The 19,173-nt window shown below is 38.5% G+C and overlaps 1 protein-coding gene across 6 annotated transcripts in view; it reads left to right on the plus strand.

Moving 5' to 3' along the window:
* Positions 1-19,173, plus strand: part of Xrn1 (5'-3' exoribonuclease 1) — a 96,620-nt gene that overhangs the window by 55,919 nt on the left and 21,528 nt on the right. For all 6 annotated transcript variants that reach the window (XM_055629642.1, XM_055629644.1, XM_055629643.1 and 3 more), the window contains exons 26-33: positions 2,061-2,150; positions 2,357-2,492; positions 3,199-3,255; positions 3,531-3,663; positions 6,715-6,784; positions 8,021-8,228; positions 10,685-10,780; positions 17,831-17,939. In XM_055629642.1, coding sequence (XP_055485617.1) covers positions 2,061-2,150; positions 2,357-2,492; positions 3,199-3,255; positions 3,531-3,663; positions 6,715-6,784; positions 8,021-8,228; positions 10,685-10,780; positions 17,831-17,939 — 899 coding nt within the window. The remainder of the gene's footprint in view (positions 1-2,060; positions 2,151-2,356; positions 2,493-3,198; positions 3,256-3,530; positions 3,664-6,714; positions 6,785-8,020; positions 8,229-10,684; positions 10,781-17,830; positions 17,940-19,173) is intronic.

Genomic DNA, 19,173 nt, shown 5'->3' on the forward strand with positions numbered 1-19,173 from the left:
TTCCTCCACTGAGGGATCTAGATTGTTTCCAGATTCTGGCTATTACAAAGAAAGCCACTATGAACAATAGTTGAGCGGATGTCCTTGTTGAATGGTTGGGCATCTTTTGGGTATATGCCCAGGAATGGTATAGCTGGATCTTGAGGGTAGTGCTAGTCCCAGTTTTCTGAGAAAGCACCAGATTGATTTCCAAAGTGGTTGTATTTGTTTTCTGTTCGTACTCTGTGGGGCTCCTGGATTGATCCTCTGGTCTCTTCTCATCTTTTTTCCATATTGCCTTCTCTATATGCCACATCACATGTTTGTGGGTTCCTGCAGAGGCCAGAAGAAAGCATCAGATCCCTTGGAGCTGGAATTACAGGCAGTTGTGAGCCACCTAAATGTCTTTTTTTTTTCTCTCCATTTTCTCCAAATTACTTTTTCTCCTCTATTTGATTTATTGCACCTTTTATATTAGAGGAGTTTTTCTTTCTTTTTTTCCCCCCACTTTCTAAGTGCTTCTTGGTTTCTGTATTTAACAAGGATGTGCCAGAAAGTCTATTGGGTATTAAGTGCATTTGGATGGGACTTATCACATAGGATGTTACTATTTCTAAAAATGACCTTCTGATATCATTACCCTGTATGTGTATCATCTCTCTAATTGGCTAATTTTTTTCTAGAAAGTTATCTTGTAGCCTTTTCTTTGCATTATGGATGTAAAGAACAAAACTGACTGCTAGTATTCTAGAAATTAACCAGGTAAAATGGGTTTTGTTACCCCGTGGATTCTGTAATTACTTCCTATCTACTCCAGATCTTTCTTAGGCTGAAGGATCTTTTCCCCTGGGAGTAGTACTGTTGCTAACAGCCCTCCACTTACACGCTCTCTTCTGGAATTGTGTAGAGAAAGATAACTCCCTCTCCTAGAGTCATGGTCCCTTTCTACAACACAGTGCCTGGTGTAGGAGATACAGAGGCAAAAGAAACCTCCTGCCCCAGTCCAGGACAAATCTGAAGGGCTCTCCAAGTTTGAGATTTTTGTGGGATCAGCCGTGAAATTCACTGTGAACAACTCACAGCTCAACATCTTCCTGTTTCCATTGCCCAGTTCTGGTTGGGTTTGTTTTGTTTTGTTTTTTTTCCCACAAGTGTTGATTTCAAAAGTCTCCCCACTGAACTTAAGCATGCCGGTCTCCTTTCCAGTCTGCTTCCTTGAGATGCTCTGCTCCTGGCATGCTCATGAAACAGTAGGCAAAAGTATTGTAAACTGGTTGTAATTGGCAGCTGTTTTTTTCATCTATTGACTGTTGCTTAGTCTGCATATTCCTGTCTATAATTCAGCTAAGTCTCCTCCACCCAGTGTCTAATTTCTAAAAGTCTGTTCTTAGATCATATGACATTACATGCCCCATTTTTCTCCATTTCTCTTTTTTTTGGTCTCTGTCCAGTTTTTTTCCTTCATTGTTATTTTAGTGGATTGGGGAAGGACCAAAGATGTGTTTAATCTGCTTGGATGTAACTAAAAATCCTACATAATTCCTAAAGATATTAATTTTGAAGAATAGAATAAGAAATTTATAAACTGTTTTAGTTTGCTATATTGTGGAATGTTCCAGTTTTGTTACAAAAATTAGAAAATTAACTTTGAAAAACGTCTATGTTATTCTAGCGTGGTGGTTATCCCAGCACTGAGGAAGCTGGAGCAAGAGGATTAGAAGTTTGAGGTTAACATGGATTACATAGAAAGTTCTGTCTCAAAAAAAGAAAAAAAAATGAACCTATAAATACTATTTTTTTATGCATCTACTCATATTTTAATCAAAGAAGATCAGTGTCACAATTGGATTTTTTTAAATAGTTGAACTGTTTCTCAGCCGATGGGAATTTTCTTGGAGTTATAGGGATACTGTGGATATGCAGTGTTTCAGTCTCATTCTTTATTAATACTGTTCATTAATAATGTAATAATCGTCACTAGATTTTACGTGTCCTCATTAGAACACAAAATCATTTAATAGGAAATTTATGTGAGGTTAATTGCATATTTTAAAACAATATTTTATTTCTTTATTTACTAGAGCGCCAGAACTGTTTAGTTATATAGCCAAAAACAGCCAAGAGGATGTGTTCTATGAAGATGACATCTGGCCTGGAGAAAATGAGAATGGGTAAGCAAGATTTCTGGTATTTATTAGTCCAACTGCAGGCTTCCATTTGAAAGTTTAGCTAATGTTACATTTTATATTATTTCATTTTTGTTTTAATTGCTTAAATCTCATAATACAAAGTTCCTAGAAAGTTTATCAGATTCTTAATATAAACCCTCAGAAAGTTATTATCAGTTTTTTAAAAATTACTGCTATTTCTGTTGTAGTGCTGAGAAAGTTCAAGAAATTATTACTTGGCTAAAAGGACACCCTGTCAGTACTCTGTCTCGTTCTTCTTGTGATTTACACATTCTGGATGCAGCTATTGTTGAAAAAATTGAGGAAGAAGTTGAGAAATGCAAGGTACTAACTTTCAGTAACCCTGACTGTTGCTGAGAGCTGAAGTTAAAATGGACAACATATTATCATTTTTTATGTTTCTGCCAACTAGTATATGTATGTAATGATCCTGTAGTAATTCCAACAACCATTAGGAAATTAAAACAAATACATATATTAATTAAATTAAATTAAAACAAAAACAAATATATACTTTAGAATACCAAAACTGAAAAATTTAAATTTGTTTCTTTGTTATAGTTCTAATCTTATAATTCTATTCACATTAGAAAATTCATGGATGAAAAATAATGTTGATTTTTTTTTTTTTTCTTCCTTACTGTTGAAATTACATTCTTAAAAGACACAGTTCAGAGCTGTGAGATGGCTCAGGGTGTTAAGGTGCCTGGTGACCTGATTCAATCACTGTATCCACATGGTGGAAGGAGAGAACCAACTTTCCAAAAGTTGTCCTTCGACCTTTACATTCATTTCATGACATGTGCCCTTGCAGAGAGAGACGTGCGCGCGCGCACGCACACACACACACACACCTCTCTTATATTTCTATTCTGCTGTTTCAAAGCAACAAGCTTTTGTAGTTGACTTAATCTATTTTATCCATTCTAAATAAGTGGTATAATAGAAGTGGGTTGGTTATATTGATTTTTTTAAAACTTTAATTTCTCTTAATTTGCTTTTTAATAATGATGCCTTTTTTCTTCTTCAGCAAAGAAAGAGTATCAAGAAAGTGCGAGTGACGGTCAAGCCCCATTTGCTGTACAGAGTAAGTGTCTGTAAAGGAGCACACGGTGCTCATCTTGCTTTGCATATATAAAGGAAATTAATTTTTTTTAAGCTGTGCATGGTGCCATGCCTGTAATCCCAACACTCAGGAGACAGAGTCAGAAGACAGCTAGGTTGAGGATAGCTGAGGCTGCAGAATAAGTTTGCATTCTGCCCGGGTTGCATAGTAAGACCACACTCTAAAAAGAGAACTCAGACATCAAAACAGGAAAGGTTTCAAATGTTCCTTAGAATACACAGCTCTTTTCTATTCAGCCTTTAGAGCAGCAGCATGGAGTCATTCCTGATCGGGATGCTGAGTTCCGTCTCTTTGATCGTGTTGTGAACGTGAGAGAGAACTTCTCAGTGCCAGTTGGCCTTCGAGGCACCATCATTGGAATTAAAGGGGGTAAGACCGGTGCTTGATGTCTTCAGTTGCATTCACATTGTAAAGGAGAACATAGATTTCTGTGTTGTGTGCATCTAAGCAGAAAATAAGTCAGAAGGCTAAATCCTTTTATGTGTTAGCTCTTTTTACTTTTTTGGTTGTACTTGCCAGAGTAAATTCTCCTGTGTCACATCATTATCTGAGAAGTGATTAAAAGGGGAGGATGCTGAGAAGAACTGTTGACAACTTGATAGTTGTCACTATTACACTAAAATAAGGCAGGGTCTTAGAGAATGTGCTTATATTTTTATGAAACTGAAAGGAAATTTTCAGCACATCTTAAACTGTTGTCTCTTTCTCATAGTTTTACCTTAATTTGCATTGTAATCTATAGGTTTGAATAAACCTTGTAATCTAGAAATCTCTCAGAATGGACACGATGTTATTTACAGTGAAAAGATTTCAGATAATTGTGCATATTAACTTTACTTTTATGAGTACAACTAGATTATAGCCAGTCATGCTGGTCTACACTGGTAATCACAACACTTGGGAAGCTGAAGTTGGAGGATTACCACAAGTTCAAGACTAACCTGGGATTTATAGAGAATTCCAGGCCAGTATAGGCTACAGAATGAGATTTTATCTAAAAAATTAGGCTATGGAGATAGTGTATAAGTGCTTGCTACATAAGCATAAGCACCCAAATTCCATTCCAAGGACTCATAAAAACCTGGGTGTCTTAGTGAGGGTTTCTATTGCTGTGATGAAACACCATGACCAAAAGGAAGTAGGAAGGAGGGGGTTTATTTGGTTCACATATCCCAAGTGTACTCCATTGAAGGACGCCAAGACAGGAACACAAACCAGGCAGGTCCTGGAAGCAGAAACCATGGAGAAGCTTACTGGCTTGTTCCCCATTTATATGTTGTATATGGGTACATGTGGAGGTCAGAAGACAATTTGTGGGAGTCATTTGACCTCCATCATTTGAGGTTCTAGGGATAGAGCTCAGGTCATCAGGCTTGTCAGCAAGTGCCTTTGACACTGAACCATACCTCAATTGCTCTTTTTAAATAAGCATAATAGTTGAGCAGGTATTTTACCATAGGAAATAGATACAGGAAAAAAGATACTGCCAAACGCCAGCTAGACCGGCTTAAATGAGTAGGAGGGTTATAGATGCAGCTCAATAGGTAGATTGCTCAGTGAGAATTCAGTGAAGCTCCAGGTTCAGTATCTAGGGCCACAGGTAACAGTGGTAGGAACAAAAGTGCAGGGTCATCCCTGGCTACAAAGTGAGTCAAAGACAACCTGCCCACATCAGGCCCTACATCCGCCTTTCTCAGAAGACGAAAGAAAGAAGCGTCCAGGCAGGCCTCAGCAGTGCCATTGAGTGACCAGGACTCTCCCACATTGTCAGTGAAAATGTGAAAACAGTACAGCCACTTTGGAAAGTAGTTCAGTTGGTCCTTTTAAAGTTGTTTTTTCTTTTTAATTGAAGAGGACTATTTTTATTTTTTGACACATCATAGGCCAGGTTAACCTCAGACTTGTGATCTTTCTCCATTTGCATCCCAAGTTTTGGTATTAGTTTGTGCAGTACCATGTCTGGCTTCATATGTTAAGTTTGTTTGTGACATGGCCTTGCTGTGTAGCCAAGACTGTCCTGGAGCTTAATATGTAACCAGACTACCTCAAACTCAAAATCCTCTGCCTCAACCTCCCAGGTGCTAGGATTACAGGTGTTCTAATAAATTATTTTCTTTACTCTGTGTGTGTGTCAGGGCATAAGTGTGTGTGTGGAATGGTTCTGTGTATTCTCACTTGGGTGCCACTGTCGGGAGGCAGGTAGTCCTAGTTAGAGGATAATTTGCAGGAAGCATTCTCTTGTTCTGCCATTTGGGTACTGGAGATTGTAAACTCAGGTCATCTAATCAGCCCCTGATAAGTTCTTAAAATGTGAACATATACCATCCAGCTAATTCATTCCATTTCTAGATACTGACCCAGGAGAAAATAAGATTGACTTTACACCAAGCCTTATGAGATAACCAAAAGTTAGAAAAGTCCAAATGCTTGCACATAAGTGAATAAATTGTTAGATGCTATGCAATGAGATGCTTCTCAACAATAAAAAAGAAAAATAATAATAATACATCTAAAAGATTGACTCTCAAAATAGTTGCTCTGAAAGAAGCCAGACAAAAAAGAATATAAATGATATAATCTTATTTATATGAAATTTTAGATATATGCACTAGTCTATAATGACAATATTTTAATAGTTTCCTGATTAATGAGGGTGTGCATTATAAAATGATACAGGAGACTTTAGGGATAATTATCTTATTTCTTACTGCTTCTTGCCTGATTACATATGGTAAAAAATATTAAATTATATAGTTTTAATATGTATAACTTATGCCAATTTTAATTTAGAAATTTTTAAATGCATTCCCTAACACCTAGTAATTTCACTTCTAGGAAAGGATTCTCCTACATAGAGGACACATTTACATGATAATCATAGTAGCATTTTTATAATTTTTAAAATTATAAATTAAGTATCCATCAACAGAGGAAACAGATAATGATGGTATATACTAATGGATAGAATACAAGAAATACTAAGGCATATTGAGGAAAAAGGGATGAATCTCATAACTTTGAAACAAACGCAAGTGTGTTACAAAAGTATATCCGCTAGGGTAGGTAGATGATAGATATAGATACAGTGATAGATTAATAATGCTTTAGAATTTGCAGAACACTGCCATACATTATTTCAGATATGCTCATAGATAATAAAATGGTAAAGGAATATATAGGAAATCAAATTGCCAAGGTAAAGGTTGGGGTTGCCTTTTAAGGAATAAGAATGAGATGGGTTTCTTAGGCATTTGTGTTGTTTCTAGCCTTGGATGACAGTTGTTTTGTCATTTTTCATATTTAAAATGGTTTTTTGGTGAACTTTTAAAATAAAACATGCTTCTGAACATTCTTAAAAACTTACTGCTGGTTTCTCCTTGTATGGTTTTCCAGTCTGACTCCTTTCTTCATCTTTAACAGCTAGTAGAGAAGCTGATGTACTATTTGAAGTATTATTTGATGAGGAATTTCCTGGAGGCTTAACAATAAGGTTTGTATTTCCAAATAATTGTCCTTTGTGGATAGTCAATTGCAGCTTCTCTCTGAGTTTGTATTACTTGTAAATGTGTTTGTTGTCCACAGTTTGACATCATAGTTACTACTAGTTAATACTGTTAAAATAGCAAGTACCTGTCCTGATTTTTCACTTCACCCGAGGAGATTCAGCAACTGATTGTAATGTTAATTATTTAATTATATATGACAAGTACCTGAACAGTGGTTAACTGGACATTACGGAAGAATAGAGTGAAAAACACTCAGGAACATGGGCTAGAACACGCAACAAAGAACGTTTCTGGTTAAATGACTTTAGGGTTCAGTGACATGTAAGTCTTTATCGTGTGCTGTAGTGGCTTTGGTGCTTAGCCAGGGTGTAGTGTTGTGAGGAGTCAAGGGCAATACAGTAATAGAGTCAGGGAATTTGACTCTGAAGGGGAAAAGCAATAAACAGAAGTTCTCAAGTTTAACACAATGGAGTTTTGAGTTGCTTTTTAAAAAATAGAAGATTTATTTCTCAGTTATACAGTGTTCTGCCTGCATGTACACCTATATACCAGAAGACGGCACCAGGTTTCATTATAAATGGTGTGAGCCACTGTGTGGTTGGTGAAAATTGAACCCAGGACCTTTGAAAGAACATCTAAGTGTACTAGTTTCAGTTTTGAAGTGTTGCCAAGGCTGGCTTTGAACACCTGATACTCCTCTCAGCCTCTCCGACACTGTGATTAGAGGCATGCACTGCCAGGCCTGGCTTGGTTTTTTGTTTTCTTTTCTCTTTTTCTCCCACTCCTGCTTACAGGCTCTGATGGAGACCTGTGTGAAAGGTTATCTGCATGCATATTCACTTTTAGATGCAGAATGCAAACTCTGTAGTAAGTGTAGTTCTCATGAAAATACTTGTTTTGTAACAACCTGGAACTCAGGAAAGAACTCTACTGTTCCAGTGTCCTCATATAAAAACGTGGTATTATGAATGAGGAAGAGGTGTTAGAGTTGAGAACATTGACAAAGACTTATTTTCCTTTTTTTCAAGTGCAGGGATCTAACCCTGAATTAATTTCCAATTTCTTTCTCCCCCCACCCCCATTTTTAAGGAAAGGTCATATTCTGTAGCACAGGCTGGCCTACGTTGAACTCCTGATCTCTTTCTATCCCTGCCTCTCAACTGGTAACATGGAAGGCACGTACAACCAGAGCCACCACTAACATAACTTCTTAACTGTAGGTGCTCACCTGGTAGGGGATACCGACTGCCAACAAGTGCCTTGGTGAACCTTTCTCATGGGAGTCGGTCTGAAACTGGAAATCAGAAGTTGACAGCCATTGTGAAACCACAACCAGCTGTGAATTACTCTAGTGCAAATTTATCAGTTTCCTCTGGGCATTTGGGAGACCTCAACCATTCTCCTCAGTCACTTTTTGTTCCTACTCAAGTAAGTTTCTCAGTCTTTATTTCTTCCCACTCTTCTTGCAAATCAGAAATCATAGAGAACTCCTAAGTGAAAACCTAATTTGACTTAGTTTTCTTTTTTGATTTAAAAACAAACAAACAAACAAACAAAAACGCAAATCCTGATGTAAAGACACAGACCTTTTTTTTGTTTGTTTGTTTGAGTTTTGGTTTTCTAGACAGGGTTTCTCTGTGTAGCCCAGGCTGTCCTGGAACTTATTATGTACATCAGCCTGGCTGAAATTCAAAATTCATAAATCAGCCTACTCTGCCTCCCTGAGTGCTGGGATTAAAGACATGCACCACTTCTGCCCAGCTAGATATACACTCCTTTAATTCCAGCACTTGGAAGGATGAAGCAGGATGCTATCCTGGACCACTCATACTTTGTTCATTGCCAACTACATACTGTTGTCCTATGTCAAAAAGACAAACAAAGGTACTATTAATAGTATTCTACCCGTGTCATAAAATTACAGTTACATTCAGGTGTGGTGGTGCACACCTTTGATCCCAGCAGTCAGGAGGCACAAGCAGGCAGATCTCTGTGAGTTCGAGGTCAGCCTGGTTGACAAAGTGAGTTCAGGACAGCCAAGGCTACACAGAAAAACCCTGTCTCAAAAAACAAAAACAAAACAAAACAAAATTACAGTTATAGCGAAGAAGAAATATATTTATTTAAATAACAAGCTTGAGAATATTCTTTTTTTTAATATATCTATTTTCTAATCAGTATTTGTTTTAGATAGGGTTTCTATTGCTGTGATAAAACACCATGACCAAAAGCAACTTGGGAAGGAAAGTTTATTTCAGCGCACACTTCCACATCTCAGTCCATCATGGAGGGAGTCAGGACAGGAACTCAGAGAGGGCTGGAACAGGAGCTTATCCAGAGTTCACAGAGGCTTGCTGCTTACTGGCTTGCTCATGGCTCTTAGCGCATTCTGAACTACCAGCCCAAGGCTAGTGCCCACAGCTGGGTCCTCCACATGAATCACCAGTCGGGAAAACACCACAGACTTGCCTCCGGGTTTGAAAGTCCCTCTTCTCCCTGACTCCAGTTTGTGTCATAGTGACATAAAACTGACTAGCACACCACCTAAATTTCTTATATACTCTAAATGTCCTATGATACCTTTTATGAGTGACAATAAATTTGAGCCATAATGGGGCAGGATTATGTCTTATTCATCAAAAACAAGTTTCAAGCTTGGATGTGGTGGCACACACCTATAATTCTACAACTTAGGAGCTGGAGGCAGGAGGCTGAGGACTTTGAGGCCATCTTCCACTACATGAGATTGAGGCCCTCCTATGCAAACCTAACAAGGTGCAAGTTTCAAATTCTTGCCGTGCATTTCGTGATTGTGTTCTTCATCCTTCTGAGCATAAAAATTGTGTTAGTGCCTGTAAGTTCCAAGTTTTAGGCTTAGTCATATTTTTAACACATGTATCATTTATCATTGCAAAATTGATATGTTTATTGTAGAACAGGTTAAAAAATAGGTAAATGTTAAATGTGAATGGGTAAATGTTAACAAAACAAACACAAGCAAAATTCTCTCCAGTTGCACAAGTAACCACAATGAAGTTTTTCATTGTTTGTTCTGAACAGACTTTGTTCTGAACAGGGTCTCACTCTGCAGCCATGGCTGGCCTGGAACTCATTTTGTAGGCTAGACCAAGCTGAACTTAGAGAGCTCTGTCTGCTTCTGCTTCTACTGCCTAAGTGCAGTCCTAAAGTCAACAGTACTGCTAGGGGCCCAGTGTTGTGTTTTGGTACATGTTTTTCCTAGCTGTAATCTGCATGACACCATTTATTTGCAGTAGCTGGTTTTTTAATTTATTGGGTTATTTCTAAGTAAGATAGAGAGTTTTGTTTGTTCGTTCTTAGGCAAGTTCTCACTTGGTAGCCATCCTGAGCTGGAGTTCTTGTTCCTGTTGCTGCCTGCAAACACTGGGATTCTAGGTGTATATCACCAGACCACCAAAGGAGATTTCTAAATAAAGTGTTTAGGTCTAAGTTTGACTGATTTAATAGGTTAGCACATTAGAAAATAGAAAATAAATCTGTTGGTGGGGATATGTTTTAATCATCCTTTGAAAGGGAAATTTAAGACAGAGTTTCACATAAGTCCAGGTTGGCTTCAGACCTGTTACATAGCTGAGGCTGACCTCAAACTCATGACCTTTCTACCTCTAATAATTATCATCTTTATAGTGTGGTTGTCTTGGATTTAAATACTTTTTGATAAAATCATTTAGAACCATGTATTTATGAAGACTAGTTACATTCCAGTGCAGTGTTTTGGGAATTAATACACCCAGCAGGGGAACTGAGACATTCAAAAGTGACAGTTAAGTAGTCTGTTTATCACTCAATAATTTTAATAGACAGTTATTTTTAATATCATATTTCATAAATTTTTTATTTACTAGGTACCTACAAAAGGTGATGACGAATTCTGCAACATTTGGCAATCTCTACAGGGATCTGGAAAAATTCAACATTTTCAGCCGACGGTACAAGAGAAGGTTAGCATTCTTTGTTTGATGGACAGTTAGTTTAAAGAAGTGTTTTTCTTTTCATTTGCAGTGTTATTTTTCTCTTTTATGACAGTTTCAATCATGAATTTTCATAATTCCTTTTAGACATACATAAATTTCAACCAGTAAGTGGCAACATAACTTGTCTTTGAAATCAGCTTTGTCGTAATTTTTATTTTTTTTTTTATTTTTTTTTTTTTTCACAAAATTGAAGTGATTACATTTTGAATTTAACAAAGGCCTTAGTGGCATTCATTACTTTTTTCCTCTCTTGGATATACAATGCTGATAGAGGGTTTTCCTAAATATAAGCAGACATTTACATAGAGTAATAAGTCTGGGAAGGCAGGCAGGGACACAAAGCCTCCTTATCCTGCAGGAATTTAACCCTGGCCCTTCAACACAGGACAGAGGAGGCGGTGGGAACTGGCTTGGTTGGCAAAGTGCTTGCTGTGAAAGCATGAGGACGTGAGTTCAATCCTCAGCAACTGCATAAGAAAGCCAGGTGCAGTGCAACTGTAACTGCTGTAATCCCAGTGCTGCAGAGCCAGATACGGGGCTATCCCTGGGGCTTGGTGGTCAGCCAAGCCCGCTGAATCAGTGAACTCAGGTTCAGCAGAAAACTGTCAAAAAAATCAGGGGTGGGCAGTCCACCTAGTGTACACTTGCACATGAGCCAGTGTACAGTTGTGTATGTCTTTGCATGCATGAACACAAAAGAATGACGTCCACCATTCCTGGTGGTATATTCCTGTTGTGTCAACACTCAAGATGAAGAGGCAATGGAATCGGTTACATAGGGAGTTTGAGGTCAGCCTAGGCTACTCTAAAACCTGTCTCAAAGAAATACAAAATAAAAAAATTCACTAGCCTGAGAAAATTGCTCAGTGTAGTGGTTTGAATAAGAGTGGCATGATGTCACACACCTGTAATCCTAGCACTCAGGGAGGCAGAGACAGGCAGTTGCTGTGAGTTCGAGGATAGCCTGGTCCACAAAGTGAGTCCAGGACAGTCAAGCGTACACACAGAGAACCCTGTCTCCAAAAAACGAAAGAACAACAACAACAAAAGGAATGGCCCCATAGGCTCATGTATTTGAATGCTTAGTCACCAGGAATTCAAATTACCTGATGGGATTGGAAGGATTGGGAGGATGTGGCCTTATTGAAGGAAGTGTGTCACTGGGGATGAGGTTTGCGACACCCACACCTGGCCCAGTGTTTTGTTTCTCTCTCTGTCTCTCTCTGTCTCTCTCTCTCTCTCTCTCTCTGTCTCTGTCTCTGTCTCCGTCTGTGGATCAGGGTGTAGCTCTCAGCTGCCGCTCCAGTTCCCTGCAGGCTGCCATGCTCCCCCGTGATGACGGTAGACTGCACTTCTGGAACTGTAGGCAAGCCCCACAGCAAACACTCTTAAAATCGGTGCCTTGGTCACGTTGTCTCCTCGCAGCGGTGGAGCAGTGACTTAAGACGTCAGTGAAGTGCTTGTCATTTAACCTGAGTTCGTCCTCCAGCACTTGCAAATGCCAGCCCTGGTGGCACATGCCTATAATACCAGCACAGGAGACCTAAAACAGACACATCCATGGAGCTCACTGATGAGCCAGCCTAACCTTTGGGGTAGGCCAAGTCCCAATCACACCCTGTCTCAAAAACAAGTTGGGGAGCATCTGAGAAGGATTAAAACCCTAGGTTGACTTGTACTACGTACACACACATGCACATACATAAAAATAAAGTAAACAATAAAAAAAAATAACTTCAAAAAATAAAAATAATTTCAGTGTGTGGTTACGCTCACTTTTTATCTCAGCACTTGGGAAGCAGAGGTAGATATATCTTTGTGAATTCAAGGCCAGTCTGGTCTACATATCAAGTTCCAGGTCAGCCAGAGCTACATACTAAGACCATGTCTAAGTAATAACAATAACCTTAAAGATTATCTAAGAGGGCTGGAGAGATGGCTCAGAGGTTAAGAGCACTGGCTGCTCTTCCAGAGGTCCTGAGTTCAACTCCCAGCAACCACATGGTGGCTCATCACCATCTATAATGAGATCTGGTGCCCTCTTCTGGCGTGCAGGCAGAACCCTATATACATAAAAAATAAGTAAATCTTTAAAAACATAAAAACTAAAAATTAATTTTTAAAAAGCTTAAGCTAACTCAGTGGGTAAATATACATGCTACAAAAATTTATCAGCAGAGTTCAATTCCACCTTCAACAAGTTGCCCACCGGCATCCGCACACACGCCGTGGCAAACATGCACATAGGTGCACTCAGACAAATACCAGTAAAGAAAATTTTGTAATTTAATGCCCGTTGACTGATGAAGCTGGAACTAAGGATTTTGATCAGGAATAAAGTGCATACCTACCTAGCATATATGAGGACCTACCTTTAATCTCCAGCACCAAAAAGCTTAGAATGGACCATAGATTTTAGCGTCTACAGAGCAGTTTGATAAGAGCAGTTTCACCACCAATAGGAGTGAAAGACTTGAGTGGGTTTAAGAGAGAAAAGAAAGGGACTGCAGAGCAGGCTCAGTGGTTAAGAACATATGCTGCTTATGATCCATGTGGCAAACATTTATACACCTACAGATTAATAATACTAATATTTTTTTAAAAGAGAAAGAAAGAAGAATTTGAAAGTGACAAATAACTTTTACAGGCATTTTTAAATTCTTCATCCCTGTCTTTACCTCACAAGTGTTGGGATTATAAGTCTGCACCACTATACTAGCTCAAAAGAATTTTGCTCTAAAAGGAAGCTTTACCAAGGCGTTCACAGTAGCACATACTTATATTCCCAGCTACTCTCTGATGCTCAGAAGACTAAGACAAAAGAATCACTTACGCAGGAGTTCAAGGCCTTCTTACATAACACAGCAAGACCTTGCTTCATAAAATGAATTAGTGGGTGGTTAGGGAATGGACATTGTCCTGATTCTTGCATGCACCTTCTTTATTAACTCTTGATTTTCCAACATTTCACTAGGAAACTATTTCACTGACTAAACAACTTTTCCCTTTTGCCTTACGCCTGACTACTGACTGAGTGTTTCCTGTCTGTTAAGTATAATTAATCTATAATCTCCAGTTCTGACCTCTCAATCAAGTATTTAATCTAGTTTTGCTGGTCTGTAGAGAAAGCATATATGTAGACCCTGCACTGCCACATTAACCTCAGGGTGTCCCAAAATCAACCCCCAGCTCCTCCTGTTCCTGTTTCTGCGCCATCACTGCCCATTCATACAATCTAAAAAGCTTGGAATGAAGAACTTTCGTCTCTCCAGATCCAGCTGAGTCCCTGTCTGTCCTCTTATGTCCACACTGGCTTCCGAGTGCTGCTTTGGTATTCTGTCACAACTAAAAAAAATTAAAATTAAAAAAAATTAGTTGCTATCTTCTTTCTGTTATCTTTTTGTAACTAGATCCTAAATCACTGAACTTCTCAGCTCCCACACTTAGATCTTGGATTTTCTTTTCAGGCGTAACCTAACCTCTTGTCAATATTCTCCCATATGTTATCTCTTTTACTTGGAGTTCTCTATGTATACTATTTCCTAATGTTTCTTAATGACCCTTTCACCTGTATTGACCTCAAGGCATAATTGGGAAAAGAATCTTCTGAGCTGAAGCCTGACGTATGCCCTGTAGCAGCATATTGTAGTGAGTGCTGAGCCTCAAGCTCTGGAACGCAAGTTTCCCGTCAAAAGTTACACAAATAATGTTCTCTGCACTGCTGTGACCACACATACAAAATGAAGGCAATCGAGACTGCTGACATCTTTGCCAGCCCTAAAAATGTGTTGCCCTAATACTTTTAAATGTATAGGGCTTCCTGCTCAGTACCATTGGATTCCAACCTGACTCCTCCCACTCTTAAGGTCTGTTGTAATCTGTAACTGATATGGAAGATAGGGTGGGAGCTTTTAAATAACTAGCCAAAAACAATAGCATAGAAATTTTGAAAGTATATCCTGGCCTGTGACTTCATTGCCAGGCACCTGACCATGTGGTGTGACAGTCCTTGTGGGGCCATTCAAGATAAAACAGTCCCTTCCTAGATGTGTGGAAAGATCTGTGATACATGGACAAGACCCTAAGAAAAACTCAGGGTAACTACAACATGAGGACAGACACTGACTCTTGAGCCTGCCCTCTGTGTCTTGAGAGTACACTGGTGTTTTGCTCTGGCAAACCTGTTGCTATTGTTGTTGTTGAGTCTCTTCTTGTCTTTCTTTGAGTTCTTTCTCTAAGACGAGAAACCTCTGGGAACTCTTGGTCCAAAAATGTAACCATACTAGTTCACATAAAATATGTCCACTTAGAATATGCATTCTTCCTTTACTGCTAAATGGACTGCTCTTCCCTTGAGACTCATGGGATATATTATTTCATAATCTGAAAGTAATATTTGTTTTTAGATACAACTTATTTCAGCAGAACACAGCCATGTTTTGTCTCTCTCCTGTACATACCAAGAATTGTTAGCTACCTAAATCAATTTATAAAGTATTAATATTAAGAAGCTGAGCTTGGTCAGGGTTGGTGGCTAATGTCTTTAATCCCAGCAGTCAGGAGGCAGAGGCAAGTGGATCTCTGAGTTGAAGATCAGCTGGTTTACAGAACAAGTTCCGGGACAGCCAGGGACCCTGTTGCCTATGTCAGGCAGCTCACAACCACCTGTAACTCCAGCACATGCCACGTGCACATGTACACATAAATAATAAGTTGTTTGTTTTTTTTATGACCCAAAGAATGATTCAAAACTACAGTATTTGCCTTCCATTTAGAATTATATATCTGTTTTTTTTGAAGTACATTGAACTTGAATTTTGGAGTTTGAGCTCAAATATCAATAATTCTTCAATGAAATTATTACTTTTATTTATATGTGAAACAAAATAAAAAATATGTCGTCATTATTATGATGGTAGCATTACTATACTCAAACTGAGATAATGGAAGCAAAATACATTTAACATGCCTGGCAGCAGTAGACACACAGTATTTATTCATGCCTATCTATTGATCCTTATATTCTAATTCACTTCGTTAGACCCTAAACCCTTCAGAAAGTACTGTTCTTCCCAAAAGCTCTATCAGCCATCTTGCCATGATGGTAGATTTGCATGCCATGTGACTGTTAAAGAATGAAGAGCCCTGGCTGTTTCTGTGCATGTGAGCTCACTGGGTTTTTCCCCAACTCCATCCTATATCACAAGCATTTAGAAACAAACTCAGTGTTGGCTTAGGACATGATGTTCCTTCATGCCCAATGTGAATTTGTGTGTGCCCAGAATTGAAGATAAACAGGACTTGCCAAGAGCACAAAGATGAAAATCGCGTTGTATTAAAGTTCTCCAGCCTCTGCTTTTACTTCCTCAGCAGATTCAACCATAACAAGTTGTTTCTGTTTTCCCTCTGGCTTTCTTTTCCTTTCAAAAAAAAAAACAAAAGATCTTAAGATTGGGGAGTTGGCTCAATGAGAAAAGTGCTGGGATACGAATTTGGATCCCCAGAACCCAATTAAAAGCCAGGCATAATGTCTCACAGCCCTGGTGAGGTGGGTTTTCTGGCCAGAAGTCTAGATGAAATGGTGAACTCTACATTCAGTGAAGGACCTTGATAAAAAATTAGGTGGAGAAGAATTTAAGGAAGGGATACAGACGTCGATGTATAAGCACATACATTCACACACACACGCACATGCACACACAGAGAAGAAAAATTATAAAATACTTATGTGAAACTTAGCCATGTCATTTTCCTATTCTGCCTATTTATAAACTCTGTGTGTGTGTGTGTGTGTGTGTGTGTGTGTGTGTGTGTGTGTGTGTGTGTGTGTTTTCTATTCACTTTGTAGACCAGGCTGGTCTTGAACTCAGAGATCCACCTGCGTCTGCCTCCCAGAGTGCTGGGATTACAGATGTGCACTACCATGCCCAGCTTACAAACTGTCTTAATTACTGTGGGTATATGATCAGTCTTGCTGGAAAATTGTGCTTCATTTAGAAGTATGAACATTAATTTTACCAGGCCCGGTGGCGCACGCCTCTAACTCCAGCTGGTCTACAAAGTGAGTCCAGGTCAGCCAAGGCTACACAGAGAAACCCTATCTCAAAAAAAAAGCAAAAAAAAAACATTAATTTTAAAATCAGCTATTGGGGGAAAGAACATAGGAAGGAACATAAATGAGTTAATATCCTCACTTTTCGTAAAACACAAGAAAAGATATCAATTTTAAAACTTTTTTAATGGAAAATCTTTAACAGTAATGAGTCTAGATAATCACATAGGTGATTCTGTATGTCCCCATTCCTTAGCTTGCTCACATCCAACCTCTGTTCTTCTGTTAAACCCACTTGCTACCTATTTCCACTTATAGTAAAAGAGTTTGTTTTGAAGCAAATCTAGAGAAATTTTTAGAAATTTTTAGTCTCTAGGGAGCTAGAGAGATGGCTCAGCAGTTAAGAGCATTTGTTGCTCTTACAGAAGACCTAGGTTTGGCTGCCAGTGTCCCCCATGGTGGCTCACAACCGTCTGTCACTCCAGTTCCAAGGGATCTGATGCCCCCTTCTGACCTTCTCACATACCAGGCACACATGTGGCCATATGGCACACAGACATACATGCAGGCAAAACAACTATACACATAAAATAAAGGAAATGTCTTTAAAAGATTAGAGGAGTTTTTACTATGAAGAAATATTCAAACATTTCACTTTCTGAATTTGTTAGCTTTAAGCAAAGTTAGGTTGAATTCTTTATTGAAAAGAGAACCTTGGGAAGGTACTTGATTTTTAACTACCTTGCTTTCTAACTAACACAGAGAGGAATCCTAGAGTGTGATGGCTATTATATTAATGATTCTTATTGCCAAGGGTGGTTTTTTAGTAGTTTTTAAAATTCTGTATAGTTTTCTGCGTGTTTTTCTAATAAGCTATGTAATTTTTATTAAAATAATTTTAAAATTATTTAAAGTTATGATATCAAGGTTCTATTTAATTAATTTCTGAGAATTTTAACTTTCAGGGTACAGCTCTACCTCAAGAAATAAGTCAAGTAACTCACCCACATAAATCCGGCTTCAATGACAACAGTGTCAAATATCAGCAAAGAAAACATGACCCTCACCGAAAACGTAAGTTTTAAGTAGAAAAGTATTAATGTGCTATCTGCTTTTTGTTGTTAGTTTTTGTTGTTGGCTGTTGCTTTTGGTAGTTGGTTATTTAAACAGCTTTGTTGAAATATATCTCATACTTTTAAATTCATCAGACAAGTGATGTGGCCCAGCAGGTAAAGCTCTTGCCATTCAAGCTTGGCAATGTAAATTCAGTCCCCAAGACACAATGGTGAAAAGAGAGAGACAAGCCCCAGAGTTGTCCTCTGTTCAACATGCCGTGGCGTACACGGTCCCCCCCACACAGAGACAGAGAGAGTAACAGATAAAATACTCATCACTTAGAGTCTGCAGTATGAGGATGGTGCAGTTATTAATGCTTTGCATATAGATGCGCAGTGGCAGCACAGTTGTCAGAAAGGCTGCTCTTCCTCGTTGCGTTCCCGTTACTCTTACAAAAAGTCAGCTGACTTTGCGTCTTTGTGGTGCTGTCAATTCCAGGCTGCTCATCTGCACATGCAGCACACCGTCTTCCGTACTTTAGCTTTCCTTTTAGAAATCAAACAGTTCTGAGTCCCCGGCTTTGTTTGCCTTTTTCAGGGTGATTTCATTTATTCCGGGTCTTTGCATTTCTGTATGAATTTTTCATAATCTTATCTATTTCTGCAAAAACTGTGCCTGGAATTTTCATAGATCACATTGGGTGCAGTGTCTTCAACACCATCCCATTTCCCTGCCCATGAACACAAATTCCTTTTGGTTTATTTAGTTCTTCCTCATTTCTTCCACTGATATCTTGCCATTTCTGGTACATAATCCTTAGGCTCTTTTTGTTAAATTTATTTCTACATTATTTTAATATTATTATTGATAAAACTATATTAACTTTTTGTTTTTAAAAAAGAACAGGCATCCTTGCCTAACCTTGACCTTAAAAGTAAACTTTTTTTCTTTTCCAATCACAAGTGATTTTTAGCTCTGGGTTTCAGTGTCCTCTGTTTGGTGTGGAAATTCTCTATTTTCTTAATTCTTATTTTTACCTAAGAATAGCTAAATTCTGGTATTTATTACTTTCTCTCTCTCTTTTTTTCTCTCTCTTTTTTCCTCTCTCTTTTTTTCTCTCTCTTTTTTCTTCCTTCCTGTTTTTCTTTCTTTCAGTTCTGATGACTGAACCCAGATACAGCAGGCAAAACTATGCTTCTGAGCTACATACCTAGAGCTTTAAATTCTTATATGAGGGCTTATTTGTTCATGA

This window comes from Psammomys obesus, unplaced genomic scaffold, assembly GCF_907164565.1.
Source record: "Psammomys obesus unplaced genomic scaffold, mPsaObe1.curated_primary_1811, whole genome shotgun sequence".
Taxonomy (NCBI): domain Eukaryota; kingdom Metazoa; phylum Chordata; class Mammalia; order Rodentia; family Muridae; genus Psammomys; species Psammomys obesus.